The sequence below is a fragment of the Calonectris borealis genome, chromosome 9, assembly GCF_964195595.1.
Source record: "Calonectris borealis chromosome 9, bCalBor7.hap1.2, whole genome shotgun sequence".
Taxonomy (NCBI): domain Eukaryota; kingdom Metazoa; phylum Chordata; class Aves; order Procellariiformes; family Procellariidae; genus Calonectris; species Calonectris borealis.
This window is the reverse complement of record NC_134320.1, coordinates 12,153,591-12,173,586: the sequence shown is the minus strand read 5'-3', so window position 1 is coordinate 12,173,586 and position 19,996 is coordinate 12,153,591. Positions and strand designations below refer to the sequence as shown.

Below are 19,996 nucleotides of genomic sequence, written 5' to 3'. Positions count from 1 at the left end.
AACAGGGGGTAACTCCTGCTCATTTACTGGTGTGTGTTTTTTTTTTCTTTTCCCTGTGGAGTCCGTAGCTTGAGTGTATTTATGGCCTACTGGTATTTGTGAAGTTTTCTGCAGTATCCATACCTCTTTTAATATATGGGGTATTTTTGAAATGGTTAAGAAATGCTTCCACTCTTAATGATTACAGAGTAGCTGAATTAAAAAGAACTCTTCCATTGTAAATTAATCTAAGAAGAATATTGTGCTGAAGCTTTCTTTTTTTGTCACCAATGTGGAAGAATCTGTCTCAGGTTAACAGCTTATGTATTGTCTAAAGTTACCCAGTGTAAAAATGGACATGTGAGTCTGTAATGTCTTCAGTGACTGGACTCCTTTGATATTTGCAGGTTACATGCCCATTTTGCTTACTTCCTCATCTTAGTCCAGGTTACTGGATTGTGTTTTTGAGGAACTGAAAGGGAGGGAATGCTTTCAGAGCTATATGTGATTGCAGTGAAGAACAGGCCCAGAGTTGTTTCTTCTCAGAGAGGTTGTCCTTAGGAGGGATGGGGAGTCTGTCCTTCCACACCTGTACATCCACACAGATCTGAGATCTCAGGTTACTTGAACTGACATCTATTGCATGACTTTTTATCAAATGCTTCTGCTGAAAAGACTACTTCCTGATAGTCTGTTAGTGTCTTCTCTGCATGCCTTTATATCTGGCATGATGTTTTGATATCTTATTTAATTTGGGATTTTTTCTTTCCCCTTTCTTCAGGGTATCTCTCATGATTCACCTTTTGCCTTTCTGCTCTTGCTCAGAACTCAGAATATATTTTGTCATCATGGTTGGAAATTGTCACTTCTCAGAATGAGAGAGTTCTAACATAATCTAAGGTCTTGCTTTCAACAGCAGGTTGGACCAGATGATCTTGACAGGTCCTTTCTAGCCAAGGCTTTTTTTAATGATTCTAAGTTAACTCTTGTACTCCAGTTGAACCCTGCATCGAAAAGGCATCAGGTCTGAAGAGGAGTTTGCCTCTGTATGCTGTTAAACTCTGCTTGTCTTCCCATCAATATCTTATTAATGTCTTCCAAGAGAACTGACAGAAGTGATGCAACATTAAGTTTGTAGAAATTCTGTGCTGGAAGAGGTGTAGAAATCTGTTTCCTTACCATGCTTGTTTTAAGAAGAAACTTCCTTGATACGTACTTGTCTGTCTCCCCAGCAGTGAGGTAATGTTACAGGACTAGGAGGCTGTAGAATCTTGTTTGTCCTGAAGATTTTTTGTATGTACTGAATTTGCTCTAGTTAGTGTGTCTGTACATGTATTTGTGTGTGTGTAGCTTGGTTTTTTTTCTTCAGCATTGGAGGGGGAGAATACAAAAAGAATATAGTCCAGCTTAATGTATGATTCAGTGCAATTTTGTGTGGTTTCTGTATCAAAAATAGTTAATCTCACAAAAGTCACCGTATGAATTTTGCATCATTAGATACAGTCCAGCAGGTAAGCCTTAGTGTACTCTAGCATCTTTAAGTCATGTATACAGCTTATGACTATTAATGGGGAGAAGATAGAAATGGAAGCAGATAAGAAAATAAGCAGTAACTTGCTCTTCCTATGTTGGAAGAAGAAAAGCTTGTCATTCCTTAAGGCTCAATGCTTTCATGCAGCTGAATAACCCAGGATTTGCATGAACGCCGCCAAAATCCATCCACCTTAATATACCTTACAGCACCTTGCAGCTCATGGGACAATATCTTTTTCCCTTGTTTGTGTATAGAAACTTGCTGTCAGGAAGAAGGGAGAGATGATGAGAATTTGGGAGATGTCACAGAAAAATTTTCTGGGAAATCTTCAGTATGTTGTTGTACCTACTCCCTAAATTATTCCATGAACTATTTCTACAAGCAGAAGGGACAAGAGGCTGCTAAACTGAAAATACAAGCTTCTGCCTGCATGGAGCTTTGACATGAAATTTATGTTTGGAGGTGAGGACTGCAGTGGAAAAAGAACTGGGGGGAGTGGATAACTATTGAATTTAGAGAGTACAGTAAGGAGGAGTATTGTGTCAAAATCCGCTGCACAAGACTCAGTTTAAAGCAACTAACTGGACTAAAAAGTTGTCTTAATGAATTTCTGAGTCAGCTGAGGAAGTAGTAGAAGTAATTGAATGAGTGCTTGCAAGTGCTTGCTTGCAAGGCAAGAAAATAGGTGTGTATGTTTGCAGATAAATGAGGAGAACCTTGTGAGCAAAAATGAGGTGCAGCTATGAGATCAGTTTAAAATGAAGTAATGTAGGTCCAAAACAGTTCAGCAGTTACTGAACCATATGCAGTAAGTTCTTCAGTTTAGTTGCAATTGAAGTTTCAACTCTTAAATGTGTTGTATGCTTGTATATTTAGAATGTTGCTTCTACCTTAACTGACTACATTTGTCACAGATACAGCTGATAAAGTAAGTGAATGTTAGCGACATTGAAGTGAAGGAATACAAATCTGAAGTCTTAGACTTAACATTTTCTGATAAGTATGCTGAACTCTGGGTTCTGGCTGGCAAGATGTGCAACTTACTGGAAGAAAATGTTCTGAAACAAGGCATATAAACATCCTCCTGTCTTTTTCTTCTCCCCCCCGCCCCCCCTCCTTTTGCCTAGTACTGACTTCAGGGCAGTAAGTCTTTGCAGTTTTGAGAAGCTGGCTTGCTGCAGCAGCATTAAGTAAGGCACTGTATTTTTGGGCCGAAGTACAAAAGAGAAAGTATGCTGACCAGTGTACTTAACTCCAAGCAGGTAACAGGCATTATAATGGAGTGTTGTAGGCAGAGGTGCTAGGCATATCCTTAAATATTCAGGAAATTGGAGTGCAAGAGCCTGAAAAATTCTTGTACTACTCTTGCAAAGAACTTAAAAACTCCCAGAAACAAACCACCAAAAAAACCCTGAACAGAACCAAACAAGTTCTAGAGCTCATCCAAGTAGACGAAGGGAAGCCCTTTTATTGCGAAAGTGTTCAATTCCATTTTTACAGGGTTGTTACCGGTTTGCCTTGTTGTGCTATTAGTGGCCCTAGAGCCTGTTGGAGTGCTTCAGTTTACTCGTTCTCTTTTCCTCTCTGTAGGCTACATCACAGTTCACAGTATCCTTCAGGGAGTGCTTTTGGGTGTTAAGTAAAAGCCGATACAGGCTTGTTCTGTAGTTTCCTCTGTTTGCTTCAAAAATATGGAAAAGTGTCAGTCACTTCCTGTTGACTTTTCCATGAGAGGAAAGGTAAAGGCTTCACTGCCAGTTGACAGGTGGTTTTTGTATCTTGTGTTCCTGTGGAACCTCTCCAAGTAGTATGTTGGCTATACATTAGCTACAATGTTTGTAATAGGTATGTTAGGTCTACAGAAATTAATTCTAGTTGCTTTCCTCTACAGTAACAAAGATGACTGTTAATGGTAATCAAACTGTTTACTAAAACTCAAGAATACTATGCAAGATAATAACAATTAGATGCCAGTGCTGTTAGATGTCTTCAGAAGATATGTTGTGGGTTTATTTGAAATGCTGGTTTTTAGTATTCATTCTCAATCTAAAGAGTCTGCTTTTGAGGAGAGCATCTGTGAGCCACTGCTTTGGCATCATTACAGCTAGGAATATGGAGTTGTGAAACACTAACTAAAATGGGTTGTTAACAGAAAACGTAATGCTAGAAGAGGACCTGAACTTAAAATTCTCAAATCGCAAAGCCTGTCAACTGAAGCATGGAGGTCTGATGTATAGTTGTAGCTTTTTCTTACTGTGGGGAAAATGCTCAATGTAATTGAGGAAATAGTCTTAAAACGTGACAGGACTGCACTGGTGCATTCAGCTGATCTACTGGGTTGCGCATCTCCTTTAAATTTAGGTATCTAAAGAGAGGGAAGAATAAGCCAAGTGCTGGGAGTGAGGCTTACAGATGGAGGGCCAAGTCTGAATGAGAACAGTTCAGTTTTAGGAACCTCAGGGCTCTTTTCTTCTTGTTCTAGCATGTGGAAGATACGTTGTGACCCACTAAAAAGATCTTTTCCCTACTGGACTAACTGAGCATGTGGTACTGTATGGCTTTAGATACTTGCAGTGAGACTTAATGTTTTGATGTTAAAGGTCATAGCCGAATCATGAAGCAGCATTGTATCTAAAGGCAAACTGGGAGTCATATGGTAATACACTACACAATAAGAAATGCAGTTAAGGTGAGAGGCTTCAGAACAGAAGGTAACTCTGGAGATCATCTTGACTTGACAGATGCCTTACAGGATAAAACAGCTGCCATTTTATTCTTCTACACAGATGAAAATATCATGTGTATGACAACACACTGCGCTGCATAACTTCTAAGCACAGACTACTTAAAGTGGCTGGCTCACCCAGACAGGTCAACATTAAACTAAAGTTTCCCTAGACAGCACCTGGATTGCCCATGTTCAGCTAACTCTTCTGGTATTTTGTGGAAGAACCCATGTACTGGCTCTAGGTGGGAAAGCATGGGGCTGACCTAGCAGAGCTCTAGAGTGAGCGCAGCTCCTTGCAGAATGAAATCTGCTGGAATGCACGTTCTTATAGTCAGTACAAGGTGATACGCTAGATCTATGGCAACCATTTCGTAGTATGACTGATAGTTTGACACTAGTACTCAATTTCAACCTCACTTGACCTTTGTACAGGAGGGGACACTACTCCCTCCTTTCAGAAAATGCACACAACATGCCTCCTTGCTGATGTGTGTGAAAAGATGGTTTTTTTCATTTGGTGTTTGAATACAAAGAACGGCATTTGACACTGCCTGTGATTGACTTCAGCTAGAACCCCTAGGTAGTGCTGGAACCTTGGTCAGCTTTCAGCCTGGTTAATGCTAGGCTCGTTGTCTTGCACCTGCAGTGTACTCTGCAGAGAATGCTACCGCTTACGCTCTCCTCAACCTGACTAATGTGGCTGCACCAGCAAGCTGGCATAATTTCCAGCTATAGCAGGCTTTTTCTGTTCCATTGTAAATCTTTTTGTGCTCTAAAGTATAAAAAGTTGTAGACTGAAGGTGTCGTGTTACTTAAAAGCTTTAAACCTTTCTGTTAGTGGGAATACTTGCTATGATTAAGGAGCTAGGATAAGAGAAACAATCATGAAGAAGGGAAAGTCAGCTTCGGAGGAGTAGGGTTTACAGTTTTCTCAACTTCCCAGTCATCAAGACTTCTAGCTATGAGGTTCGTTGAACAACTGTATTTTGTGGGATTGTGTATTTTGTGCTCTACTGATATTCTTTCAAGTTCCTAAGCAGAAGGTAAAAAAACAAGGTAAAGACAATAATTTGCTAATTAATCCTTCTTTCTGCTTTTGCTGTCTGCTGCTATGTTGGACCTCTTAGTGGAAAGAACACGAATAACTTTCAAAAGATGCTTTTGACTCCTGTGATGTGGGGATTAGGATGGGGAGCAATTCTTCTGCCTAACTTGTATTCTTATTTGATTCCTGGAGCTTATTTAAAATATTTCTGGCATGCTAACCAGGAGCTTTTAGTACTAGGTTGTATCATTACAGTGTAACAAGACTGAATCTGAGCCAGCAGAATCCTGATCACTAATTTCTTGTGCTGTACAGGTGTCTTGGTCATATACATGTTCCTTTTGGTATTGTACTAGGTATGTGAGGTAATGGTTTGCATAATACCAATTTATGTGCCTGATTTCTTATGGCCTACAGTAAAACAGAATAATTTAGAATTCTTTTTTTTTCCCCTACTCAATTTTGTTCACTTCTATAGGCTCTTTCACAGGAATAGATAATTATAGTCAAGTATTGTCTGGCTTTACTGACAGGTCTTGAGAGTTATTTTATTGGAAGCATTTGAATTTGAACTAAGCCTTAGTTATCTGCAGTTGAAATGTTTTAAACTTTTTTTCCTGGCAGACTTCTTGCTTACTGTGCTATAGATATAATAGATACTGAATCAGCATATAGACTATTGTATTCTTAAACTTTGGTTATTTTCCTTCTTGTGGCTTTTTTCACTTGCAAATACCTCTTTTACCAGATTCCACATGATTAGAAACAGTAAAACTGGATTTGCTGGTTGTGGTCCTGTTGCTATGCTCTCTGTATAGAAATACCAATTTAGCACAGGATACAGAAGTTAGCTCTCCTCACTGAGGAGCTAAGTGAGGTTTGATCTTGAAATACCTCTGCTTCTGAGGACTGCAGCTGGGTGTTATTGTGGACTTCTGTAAATAATTACCAAAATAATATCTGTAGACCTCTAGCAGTCACAAAGCAATTCCAAAAGCAGTAATACAAAGCCATCATATTGATTATTTTTTAAAATAATTGTGTACACTCATTAATTCTTCTGTTTCAAATACCTTTTCCCACTAATAAAGCTCTCATGAGCAAGAACTTCTTGCTTATATAGCTACATCTTTTTTCCTGAATTACTATGTATCTTTTTTTATGCAAATGGCAGTTGCATAAATCTGACTAGAGAAGGAAGCTGTTTTAAAAGCACAGTAGTTAAGTTACTTCTGTAATCTTGTGGATACTGCTCCTTATTCCTGAAACTGGCATTGTCATCTCTCACAATGAGAGTTAAAATATTTAATTACTATTGCTCTCTGTTAAGCATTGAGTTTTACTAGTTAGTGTGTTGTTTCCCTAATGTTGACAAATACAGGTTCTCATAAATTGCATTTGTTGTGTCGTCTTAACATAATTGTAGAAGCCTGGCAGAAAAGAAGCATGTCATCATAGAATCATAGAATAGTTTGGGTTGGAAGGGACCTTTAAAGGTTGTCTAGTCCAATAGGTCATCTGTATGCCATATATACTGAAAACTGGTTGCTGTGTATTAAGGATCTAAATGCTCTTGAGAAGAATCTTGGTCCGTGTGCCTTTTAACTAAAAATTTTTTAAAGGTTATTGTCTTAAGTTTTTGCTTAAACAATAGCATTTTACATTTGCCTCTTGAGGCATGGCTGTGAGTCTTCATGTCTCATGACTCTTTCTCTTGTCTTTCAGTGAATGATAGTGTCTAGAAAGGGTATGTCCCTTCAGGAGAGAGGTGCCAATGTCCAACCGGCCTAATAACAATCCAGGGGGGTCACTGCGACGTTCACAGAGGAACACTGCTGGGGCCCAGCCACAAGACGACGCAGTAGGAGGAAGGTATGACTGTTATCTATGAGTGTGTTTTAATGTATAAAAGCAAAATGGATGTGATGTAGTTAGAGAATGAAGCTTTCCACCCTGCAATCCAAGTACTGAAACTTGGTGAAATCTTTTTGCCCCTGAAATGTTATCTGTTATTGCATGGGATGAAAATCATGCATGTTCAGATAGAATAGCAGTAGTATATCTATGGGGGAAAAAGTGTAACTGAGCAATATTCCACAAATCACAGGTAGTAACAAATTCCTTCCCCCTTTTCCTTCCCTGATAACAAAAGTATGTGGGGGGAGACAGGGAGACTGGTGTGTGAAATCTAGGAAAATCTGTTAGAGAAGATTGAATAACTGGCACCTCTCTGTTCCCTTGCGCTGCATGTTAATCCTTGGCAGCTCTTGAATAATTCAAGAACAAAAGGTTTGCCATCCGTTAATATACTTGTACTAGTGAGCCAGTGGACCAGGTTGTATGTGTTCTGTAAGTGGTTGCCTCTACAATGCAGAACAAAGAAGATCCTTGAAACTTTTCTGTGGATGCTGACTGTGTAATTATTGCCGTGTCCTTTAAGGAGTGAGTGAAGCCTATATGGATAAGCCTTCCTTTAATTTTGTTAAAATATTAGTCTAATGAAAAAAGGTTATAGTATCATGGTAGACAGCATCTGTCTGTATTCTGTGTCCTCAGAGGTGTTACTGGCTTGAATATGTGTATCTTGGGCTTGGGATTTTTGGTATGAGAGTATTAAAATATCGCAGATCAATGGCACAAAATAAAAAGTTTTTTACTATGAAGGAATCGGGCTATAATGTGTAATGAAGACGAGGTGTATTTCTAACTAGTATAAAGTCTAACTGAGAACAAGGCCAGTGTTGAATGGATGAAGGAGGCTAGCTGTTCTTCTAAGGAACCTTGAGGGGAATAATTCCATCTGCAAAATGCAGCTTCACTTTTTCTAACATAGTCTCTACTGTACAAATGGAAAAGCAGGTGATAAACATAAGGCTTCTCTCCTGGGCTTCTGTAGCATAAGGAGGGGGAAGTTGATGCCTTTTGTAGCTTATTATTTTGCAGGCTAGAATTGTTTTTGGAGAATACTCGTCCTTTAACTGAGGCATGGTGAATCCTTCATTCCATTCTGTATTATCTCTACCTCTGAATGGATGTTAAATTAGATATTGCCCTACCAACTTTTTCCTTTTACACTGAACTTGTCCTGGGGTGAAAACCCTCTCCCTAGAATAAAGAACTAGAAGCAAGTTAGTTGGACATGGGGGATTCTTCTTCAGATATCTATTGTTTTTATTCAGATTTTATAGTAGAATGCTAGGGAGAAGCTCTTCAGTGAGTCAGACAAATTGAAGAATTTTAGGGGTAGCACTATTTTCTTATAAGAAAGTTCCTCATCTGGTGTTTTGGTGCATTGTGATCTGTTACTTATGCTATCACACAATGATATCACACAATGATTCAAGATGCAACTTGTCTTAAATGACTGGACCTCTTCCACCCCTCACCAAGTCTGTGTCAGTCAGACTTCCATGAACAGGAGTGTATTGCACTCCTGAACTATGTTAGGCCTTTATCAGAACCAAAGCTCTTTACTTAAGCAAAGAAGATGGAAGCTTACAGTCCTCTTTGAAAATGCGAGCTCTTTAGAACAGGACCTCCCCTGCCTTTCTACCTCTGAGCAAGCATTTTTGGCTGGTAAAGCATATAAAAAGGCCTGGATAAAGCATGCTGGTTAATATAAACTTGATAATTAATTCAGTTTCTCTTACTGTCTTGTGTGCCTCCTCTTTAGTAAGCTGCTGGGCAGAAATGGCTATTGTACAAGGAACAATGGAAGACAGATCTATCATGTCCTTGAAAAACTTGCATATTAAATGGAAAGAGACAGGCTCCCAGATAGCAGTTGCTTTTTCTTTGGTTGCCTGTCTTTAGACGCAAACCTCAGGACTCATCCTTCCATGCGTCTAGGATTCAGTGGGATAGTATGTTCTAGTTCTGCTGCTGAAAGTACATAGGAGGGTCTAGAGTTCACAAGTTGATGTATCTTCTTCATTATGCCTTGCTGCACTGTGGTGATACACACCGCTTTGGCTGATGAATTTCTTAAAAAAAAACAAACAAACAAAAAAAAACAAACAAAAAACCCAAAAAATCCCAACAACAAAACCAAAACCAACCAACCAACCACAACAACAAAATCCCCCCAAAACCAAGAAAAAAACCACAAACAAACAAACACCCCCCAACCCCCAGAAACAAAACAAACCAAACCCCACTCCCCAAAAAACCCAAAACCCCCACACTTTTTCTTACATTAGTTTTTTTGAGACACTTACTTCCAGTCTCTTTCTCGCATTTGTCATCTCTAAAGTGAAACTCTGCAATTTCAGCTGTAAAATCATTTAAATAGAATGAACAAATTGTGGAAACACCAGTTTCAATAATATGCTCATATTGTGCAAATAACTGTGAACTTAGGATGCATCTGTGTTAGTATTTTAGTTAGAGTTGGGAATGTTCTTTCGAAGCAAATCTGTTATCCTCACCTGCTGTGCTTTGGCTAACATCATGGAATGGTCTTGGAGTATTGGAATATTTGGATGAAGCTAAACTGGAAGTTGTGCTCTAGGAAAGCAATTCATGCATCCTGGTCACTTGTGGTTGTCATCTGGTCTGCTTTGAAGTAGAAATCATGGACATGCATAGATGGTGGACGTTGGTCCTTAATGGCAAGTACCTTGCTTTACAAATTTTCTTCTGTTGATCTGCACTACTTGTTGATGTAGTTGTACAGATAGTATGAGATTTTATTCAGCCACTTTATTAGATCCACGTGTTTCTTAAACAAAACAAAACCAATGCATGAGCACCTCCCCAAACCCCACACAAAACAAAAAAAATAGTATTGCAGAGGGAATTAAGCAGTTATGTGAGTCTGTAGGGGGTTGTTGCTTCATGCCTAAAATTAGCCACAAAGTTTATAAGCAAACTTAAGGGCCACACCTTCTAAAGTGTTGGAGAAGGTTACTTCACTTTGGTCATAGATATGCAATCATAACCCTTCAAGCAAGGACAAGTTTCGATACTGTCTGAACTTGTGTACTTGGTTACATTTCTGCTTTGTACAAATAGCTTTTTAAATGCTGGAAACGCAACAGCTTTTTTTCCTTAAAGCTTTCTTGTGGCTAAGGTGCATGCATTTTCAAAATAAAAATAAAGTGACAAAAACTTGAAGAGTTTGTGCAGCTTGTCACTTGTACTATAACTTCAGACTTTGATGTGAAGTCCACTAATCTATATAAGCAAGCGGTGGTATAGCTGTTGGTAGTATAGCCAAATGGCTTTGTAATAGCCTTAACTTTGCCTTTGTCTCTTGTGCTCTGACTGGAGCGAGCACTACAATAGACTTCAGTTGATGGAGGTGTTAAAAAGGAAAGAGCCTGGAGAATGATACCACTTCCAAGCTGAAATGCTAATGCATGTCTTCTGTAGTCTTTCACCCTTTTGCAGCTTGAAGGTCTTTTGTTAAAACTTTATCAATTTAGTTTGCTGAGCAGCGGCTACTGTTCACTTGCATGAAGGCTTTGGAAATTCCAAACTCCTCTAGTATGTAAAACATAAATGCAGAATCTTCCTCCTGTGACATATAATACTGGCATATTTGGCTTAACCTGGAAGCAACAATGCAAACCCATTTTCCTCTAGACTGGGCTTATTTGATGTCACCCTAATAACACCAGTACTTGCAGTCAAAGTGAGGAGGGGAAGCCTGTGATGTATTTTTCTGCTGGAGTTTTACTAGCAATTTCACACTCAACACAGTAACTTCATATGAGCTTTGAGTGTTTGAGTTTTACAGTTGCATTTTTTTACAAAAACACACCCCCCCGCCCAAAAAAAAAAACCCAACAAACCAAACCTCCAAACGATGCTAGGCTCACAGTGTAGAAAGATTGTTGCAGCACAAATTGGAAGTAAACTTAGTATCTATGATGTGTGCTTTTCTCTAAAAGAAGCAAGGGATATGTGTTTGAAGACAGATGTGTGAGCTGTTTTCCCCCCTGTGTATGCACATAACCAAACTGGCCTTGGTGAAGTTACAGTAATGTGATTGTTCACTTTCTTTTGTCAGTAGTGATGTTGAAATAACACTGTGCTTTGGATGACTTTCTGCTCCTGTGGATATTAGAGTTCTTACTGGCTTTACTACCAGATTGAAAAGTATTCAGTGTTATCCTCCTAATTTAGAATTACTGTTATGATGGCACCTTCCTAATTGTACAGCATGAACCCTTGTCTGAACTATCTCTTCCAGCACTTTCCATTGAAGCATCACTCTTTGCAGATTTGTAAGGAAGCAATAATGATACTAAAGCTTCCCTTTGCAGCAATAAACCAAAGAGGAGTGGGAAGCAGATGCATTAATGAGCACGCTCTTTTCATGGGGGCAGGAGGAGGGGATGGAAGGTACTTACTGTCACTTTCTTAACTCTGTATCCACATTGTCACCGTGTGTTGAAGAATTGTGCCTTTGTGTCTTAAGTTCCCAGCGATGCCATAGTATTTACTTTGAATAGGAGCAATTTGGAAGTGATACTGAGGCACACATAAGATCTTTTCTGAAAGTGGTACAGTTGACTGTTCCTTTCAGTTGTGAGTGATGTTTCAGTATATTGGTATGGAGTAATGAGAGTGGTCCTATGTCCTAGAACTACTTACTAGTGCTGCAAAAATTTTTTTATTAGTGGCATGAAATGACAGTGGCATTTATCTTTTAATCTGCCTGTTGTCACTCTGAAATCTTTAGGAACAGCAGTATTTAAGTATGATATCAATTTGACATAAGTCACTGCTATGCTGTTGTAGTTGTGTATGAAAGTATTTTACTTTTACAAATTTTAAGTTTTTGGAATATAATATATACATGTACTTGTGCATTTGGGATTGAAGGCTAAATGAGAAAGAAGAGACCCTTGTTAGCTGCATAGAGGATATTAGTAAAAGCAGAATCTGGAAAACACTTTGGGCTGACCTTTTTCAAATACTAAAGCAAGAAGAATGCTTTTGTCAGTTATACTACTATTTGTTCTGAACAGGATTTGTTTTTGGACCAGTCTTGTTAATATGTTAACTATTAACATCTTACCTGAGACTTGTGTAAAAACTAAATTTAATGTTTGAATCGATGGGGAAGACAGGTGCAATATTTTGGAGGAGAAAAGTAGGGTTTTTTACACAACTTATTTCATCTGTGCTATTGCTTTTTTTAATTTCATTTTTGACAGAAGTAAAAGGTTGTTTAGTTTCGTAGACTTTGTATTTGGAAGCATTTAATACCTCACTCTCAGCTGCTGATGAACATGACTTAGATGGAACACTGTGTTTATTAACTAACTTCAAAAGGTGTGTTTTTTTAATATGCATGGAGTAACTCTTTGAGGACAGGTTCTAGTTGGTTCTTTATTATGGTTTTGCTAAGGAAGGCTGAGGGCTGGCAGTCTCCATGAGATTGTTTATATAAAAACTGTAAACTACATGGTGGGTCACTTGTCAACTTCTGTACCTGTGTTACTCTAAACTGAGTGTCTGGCTGTGAATTAAAATGTGTGTCAGCAGACAGCTTTACCTAGTTGAGTGAAGCCTTGGAGTGGGTTATGAAACTGTCAGGGCGGGGGGGGAGGGAGGGCAAAAAAAAACCCCAAGCAAACAAAAAACCAAACACCCCACCAACACTTGAAGGTGCAGCAAGTGCCAAGTCTTCCTGGACCTGCCCCTGTGAATGGAAATGGACAAACACAGCTCATAAATACTTGCTGTATCATTTTTCATCATTAATGAAGAACTTATTCTAGCAACAAGTATTTTGAGAGGTTATTTGTTTAAATGAAGCTTCTGAATGAATGATACGTTAATGGAAAAGAATAAGGAGCTTGTAACTGGGTAAGTTACAAGTTAAAAGCCTTGAATTATGGGCAAAAGTACAGGTAGCTTACAACCTTTAACAAGAATCAATCTTCCAGCTGCCCATGTACCTTTCATAGCACTTAATTCTCCAAGCGTTACTCTTCTTGTTTCCAGCTCATCAAACTATTCTAACTACTTTTGTATGTAAGGTAACTTTTAACGAGACCTTAAGCAAGTTGTCACAACCTTAATATAAATTGGGACAATGATACTTGGTAGTTGGTGTATGGTTGAAGTTCTTTTAACTTAATCCTGCAGTCCCTCCAAATTGTCAGTCTGCTTGCCATTGTATAAATCTTAGAGGAGAGTTAATGTTATGCTCCTTTTAACTGACATGCTACTGCATGTACAGTTGCTATTGTCTTGTGTACCTTCTCTTTGCAACACATGCAAGGTGAATGATTAAACTCAAAGAATGAGAAGTGAGAGCACAGTAGGTCTTTAAAAGTAAAATTTAAAAAAATCCGTATCAGTTTTGACTCCCCATTTGTTAATGTTTCTAATGTAACCTTTCTACTCTAGCTATGAATGTTATTTCTACTGATAGTTTGATGGATAAAGGAAATAAAGCAAACGCAAATAGTCTGCGCGATACAGTATTCATGATCCCCAGGACATGGTTGTAGCTTTATTGGTCCACATAAATTGGACATTGGTATGAAATTATGTTTGTAAAACTTGTAAGAACCTCAAGGGTTTAAAGGTGGAAGAGGGGAAGCCTGGACCAAGTGGAAACTCTTCAGTGCGTGATTTAAATATTTGATGTTTTGATGTATTGCTTTAGCCATATTTTAGTTGAAAGGATCTACAGTTATTTGTATTCTATTTAAGTGAATAGTTAAAGCACTAAGTTGAATCCAGTTCTAATTAAAGCAAAACAAAAATCTTTAAGAGAAAATAACCTTTTAAAATATACTTCAGAATAAATGAAACCTGATCAGTTGGCTTACATAAAAAATGAGATTCCTGCCAAGTGTAAATTATGTAATAACTTCTGTTACTCCCGTAATAAAAACATTTCAAGGGGAAAATTAAATTTCACACTTTAATCTTTTGTTGGGAAAAGGAAAATCCAAACACTCAGGATTAGGTGAAACATTTCCAAGTTTACCTTGATGGAGTTTGCTGTTGTGAGCTAAAGATCTAACTCTTTTATTTCACTTGCTTTTGATTGTAAAATAATTTCTTCTAGTATGAGAAATAAAAACAAATTACTGGAGCATGGAGAGGATGCTGTTAATTTAATCTTGTCAGACTGTTATGCTCTTAAAAAGGTGAGCCACAGAAAATGTTTGGATATGTGCTGTCTAGGTGCATTCATCAGTTTGAGTAACTGACTAAATTAGAATACTTCGGAAGAAAACAGAGGAAGGAGGGTTATCAAGAAAAACAGTCATATTACTGAAGTTTTACCATTTTTACTCTGTAAGCAAACTATCATGTGGTTATCACTTACATGATTAGACTTGGTACTTTTTTCCTACTAAGGTTTATGTTTAAGTTTGTGTTGAAATCCTTAAGAGGATGGTGAAGCTTTCTGGTCAATAGCAGGCTTAGCTCTGCTTTTGCAACTAGATTTCTGGCATTTGATTGGAAGAAGCTATTTGAAAGCTTGTGGAACTCTTCTATCTCTTCCACTTATTCTTTTGGCCTAAACTTTTTGATGTTTGGCGTCATGGTTGGGTTTGGGGTCATGGGTTGGAGCAGGACATTTAAATCTGAAGTCTACATTTCTCCCCTTCCCCCATGTGATTCAAAGATGTTTGCATAGCTTAACTCACAGGACTAGATAGCCTAGGTTCTAGGTTAATAGCATATAAGCATATAATCACAGTTCTTTAACTTTGAAACATTGCTTCTTCCAGCATTAATACTAGGCTAGTTTGAGGTTTCATAAAGGTTAGTGGTGCGTGGGGTTTCTGTATAGATAGGATATGAGCAGTAGAGTTTACCTGGTGACAGCTGAGTCAAAAGTGTGTTTTATCCAGGGAAGTACAAGTGAGATATCTCTTGCCGTAGCAATTATTTATACTATGCTGTTTTAAATGCTGATGAGCTGTCTCTTCTGAGTCTTGCAGATGGTAATTCTCATTGGTTTTGAAAATAGACGTGGAATATGCGAAGATGTAACTTAAGTCTTAAATTTTATCTATGGTATAGTATGATCTTTGTCCTCTAGTCAGAGCTCCATACAATAAACCATTTTTTGCATGCAGCTGAAACCTGCTTGGAAGACCTCTTGTAGCTTATCTATGTGAAACTCATTCCTTTCTCTGACATCACAGGTTTCCTGTCTCATCTGACTGGCTTCATTGGTAGCATTTCTTCATTCCTCTTACTTCAGCTGTTACCAAACAGCTCTCAATCCTTGGAATTGATGGATCTGCAACCAGAAAATAACTGGCAGGGTTGAGCTTCCCTGCTGAGTGGAACTAGTTGCATTCCTATTCCGAGCATTTGATTTTCTTAAACTGAAGAGCAAAGAGACAAACTTGTGAACGCTGGTAACTGGATAAAGTCTTAATGCATAGAATCTTGAGGTTGATGAGTATATATCTATTCCTGAGAAGAGGTCTTTGACAGGTGCTGTAGTCTTTTGTCTTACTGTGCTAGCTTAATGCTTAAGTGAATAATTCAGTAGTCTTGCACACCAGAAAAATTTGAATTTATCTGCACAGCTCAGGTGTGAGAAGATGTTTTATTCATTTAAAATGACTGACTAATTGTGTGCTTTACAAAACAGTTACACTGGTAGTGATTTGTAACTGCACCAGGTGATTCTTTTGGAATATTGCTTTAATCTTAGGGTTGATATGGAAAGGTTTGAAGCTGTAAACTAATATTTGTAAATGGTCCAAAAAAAAAATAATAATTCCACCTACAGGTTTGTATCTCTATCTTGGAATCCTGATAGCTTTCTGTTTTGACTTTCTGCTAACAGGTCACATTTAGGGCAGGCAAAACATAAGGCACATAGCCCTCCTGAGAGTAGAAAATCTATTTCAAAGACACCCAAAGTGCAGTCTAATACTACTTCTGAGCAGTCCAAGGGACACTTTTCTAAAAGGTAATTGCACTTCATATTCATATGTTAATCAGTGTTATCTGCGCTTCACAACTGTGTATGATATATCTAGTTATACAGAGTTCTTATAAAATGTATGACTAATAGATTTTAACTAATCTAGGTATTGCATTCAGTGGATGTATTTCAGCGTTTCACATTCTGTTTGTATTTTGTTTTTCTAATTCACCAACTAAGAGCATTCCATCACTGATGGGGAGGAAATGATTTCTGCATAACTAGTCCTGGAATACTTGCAAGGTCTTTCTCCCCTTTTCCTGCTTCATATTGGGGGAAGATTGCCCAAGGAGTTCTGAGCAATGCCCAATATTCATTGAAACATGTAATAATCTAAAGTATGCCTGTGTTCAGGCTAATCATCTCGGTCATGTTTTGTCTGCTCTTCATACACTTCTGCTGTATACACACTGGAACAGTGTTCTATCATGTAGAAGAGAATTTTGCCATTTTTGTGTGTGATTCATTACCTCAATTTCAAGATTGATGAGAAACTATCCTTTCATTAAGAGCCTTATATGAACTAGAATCCAGTTATGACTAGTTATGCATTACTGAACACTCCTTACTCCCTTGTGGAACTTAACATTCTCAAACATTCAGAGAATAGCTTCATGGCTTGAATTCTTTTTTTAATTAGTTCAACATATCTATTAAAAAAAAAATCAGATAGTAAATCTATCCAAGTTACCTCATATCCTCCTCTTTAAAAAAAGTGCACTGTGCTTTTATTTTGTAATTTATTTTAGTTTTCATGCTAGCAAAGATTTGCGGTATGACTGTTCTCATACAAGCATGCTTTTTTCTTGTTTCAATGTAAACTTAATGATCAACAGTGTTTCTTACCTGCAATTTCCTTTATTATTAGAGAATGCTGACATTTATCTTGCAAAACTGTTGCAACTGTGAGGTTTCTTGAAATCAACACTAACACTGTTCCTGCTTACTTCTACAGAGGCTGTAGTTCATCTGCTGTTTTAATACCACAACAAGAAGATCCAGAGAGAATCAATACTTCAGAAAAGCAAAAAACGGGGCAAGTGCCTAAGAAAGACAATTCTCGAGGAGTTAAACGCAGTGCTAGTCCAGATTACAGGAGGACCAATTCTCCTAGCTCTGCTAAAAAACCCAAAGCACTTCAACACACTGAAACTTCCTTGGAAACTAACAAGCCACATACTAAATCTAAGAGAAGACACTTAGACCAAGAACAGCCGAAGTCTACGCAATTGCCATCAACAAGCAAGGCTCACACCAGAAAGGGTGGAGCTGCTGGTAGCTCCCGAAGTCAGAAAAGGAAAAGGACAGAGAATCTGTCTTGTATAAAGAGTGGTTCAGCAGTTGAATCAACTGGCGCTGAAGAGAAATCAGCAAAACTCTCCAAGCTGGCTTCAAAATCGGTGACCTCAGCCAAAGCTGGGTGTAGCACCATCACTGATTCTTCTTCTTCAGCTTCCACATCCTCCTCCTCTTCTGCTGTTGCCTCTGCTTCTTCTACTGTTCCTCAGGGTGCTAGAGTGAAACAGGGAAAGGACCAGAATAAGGCTAGACGTTCCCGTTCTGCATCCAGCCCCAGTCCAAGAAGGAGTAGCAGGGACAAAGAACCAAGTAAAACAGGTGGCTCTTCAAAGTTTGACTGGGCTGCTCGATTCAGCCCCAAAGTCAGTCTCCCTAAAACAAAACTGTCTCTACCAGGCTCTTCCAAGTCAGAGACATCAAAACCTGGACCTTCAGGACTACAGGCTAAGCTAGCAAGTAAGTTTTTCTTTGGTGGAAGAATAAGCATGTATGTTTTAAAATCAAGTCTTCTAAACCAATACTTCTATTGTTTTCAGGTTTCTTGGGATCTTCTTAGAGAAATTAACTGTTAGTGTGTTCTGCTGAGTTCTTAAATAAAGCTGTGACTGAAACTATTTACAGCTAAAGCAAATGATTTAAGTACATTCAGTGTTCTATAAGTTTAATTTGTTTTTCTGTCTTGCAACTCAATTTTAAAAATAAAATATATGCAAAATAGTTGGATCTTGTGATGGGGACAAATACGTTATAAAACTCTCTTGATTATATTATTCCTGTCTGTTTTTTTTTTTTCCTCATTTTCTTAAGCTTTCTGTCCCAAAGTGGGAATGATAAATGCTGGAAAACAAGTAGATAATATGTGGTTTCTTGTTTTAAGCCCACTTTCCTAATTTTTCCTTACTGTGAGAATCTCTGATGTTACTTAAAGAACAGTAATCTTTTAAACCTAGTGTACCTAGTGCCTGGGACGTTAGTCGCTTTTATCTTTTAAATTGTTCGTACAAACTATGTCCTCTCTCTGGTGCTGAATTTGAATAGCAGGTACCATTCTTGGACATTGTCCCTAAGAAATACAGGCTGTCTCCAAGCAGAGCATCTGCTTGCTAGTGTGCAGATATGCTTCTAGCTCTGTTGCCTTGAACAAAATTTTTTTGAAATGCATTACGCTGCCTTTGTGTATTGTATGATTTACTTATAGCATGTATTCTCTAAAACTTGATTTAAGAAGTTGGATTCCTAAGCTTGTTTACTGTTGTTCCTTTACCTAGACATGATCACCAGCAGCCTGTCCCAACTGGGGCATGTCTATAGCTAATACTAATGCAGGAAATATGTGAAATAAACAAGAGCAACTGGATGTCTTCCTATATAATCAAAATAGATTTAATTGACTTCACAGGCTTGTTTTGGATAACTTGCATGACTGGAGTATTGATTCTGGAATGACTTAACCTAATTGGGGAAGGGGACAGGAGTTACTTTCTTTATAGCAAGGTTTTGTCTACCTGCTCCATGGTTCAAGACTTACTGGGCGATGAATTCCAGAGTTAAAAACTCTGAATTTGCATAGGGTGGAGTGAGGGGGAAGTGGGTAGGAAGCAGGCAAGAATGGGACTGACCAACAAGTTCTTAGCTAAGTCTGTCGTTGTTACAGGCAGCTTTTTAGCAATGAAGAAAGCAACAGGGAGGAGAGAGAATTTTCCTCCAACAAGTAAACAATGAGAAGGTGAAGGCAGAGAGTGATTTCTGTGACAAGTTACAAAACTTCAGCAAGGAGTGAGAAGGGGAAGGGTGGGATAGCACAATGTAGGGGGGGCGTGTGTTGAGTAGCTTGAAAAACAGCATTGAGAATATAAGCTTAAACTGTCTCCACAAAGAATGCACTGAGAAAGCCAGCTTGACTAGCTTTAGCTCTTCCATTACCTGAAAGTCATATTTTGCAAAAAGATAAACTTAAGTTGAATTAAGACATTCACGTATATGTCACAAAACCAAGTTGGTATGGACTGTAGGTGTGTGTGTGTACGTATAAAAAGTCACTGGTAAGGGGCACAAAGCATGATGAGAGACATTTCTAGACTCAGTAGAGGTTAAAGTTACTTTCGCTACATGGCGTCCCAATTGCGGGGGGCGTGGGAAGTACTAACAGGTGATACTAGGAAGTCTAAAATGTCTAATGCCTCTTTATTTTACTGTAGATTACAGCAAAACTTATTCCGATGGTTACTATATACTGAATATCATTAATCAGAGTAAGTGATTATACTGAATATCACTAAGAGTAAGAACTCAACCTAGAATAGAAGAAAAGTGTTAAACTTTATGATATTTTCAAATAGTCTCAGCCTTTCAAATAGTGCATTAGAGCTCTTTCACAACAGATTGAAGTGATCTTGGAATCAATAGTAACTATTGTTAGCTTAGCCCTTTTTTAAAAAAAGAGAAAATAACTTGTTTGTCATACAGGTTCACTAACTTGAAAAT

General features: G+C 38.2%; 1 protein-coding gene across 16 annotated transcripts in view; it reads left to right on the top strand.

Annotated features, from left to right (window-relative positions):
• Window positions 1-19,996, top strand: part of TRIP12 (thyroid hormone receptor interactor 12) — an 83,162-nt gene that overhangs the window by 20,510 nt on the left and 42,656 nt on the right. For 9 of the 16 annotated variants that reach the window (XR_012674838.1, XM_075158239.1, XM_075158238.1 and 6 more), the window contains 3 exons: window positions 7,012-7,158; window positions 16,073-16,198; window positions 17,169-17,968. Coding sequence is in view for 14 of the 16 variants with exons in the window: in XM_075158239.1 (XP_075014340.1) it covers window positions 7,061-7,158; window positions 16,073-16,198; window positions 17,169-17,968 (1,024 nt within the window). In the remaining 2 variants the exon portion in view is untranslated. The remainder of the gene's footprint in view (window positions 1-7,011; window positions 7,159-16,072; window positions 16,199-17,168; window positions 17,969-19,996) is intronic. The other 7 variants (XM_075158247.1, XM_075158246.1, XM_075158251.1 and 4 more) reach the window with 2 other exon arrangements.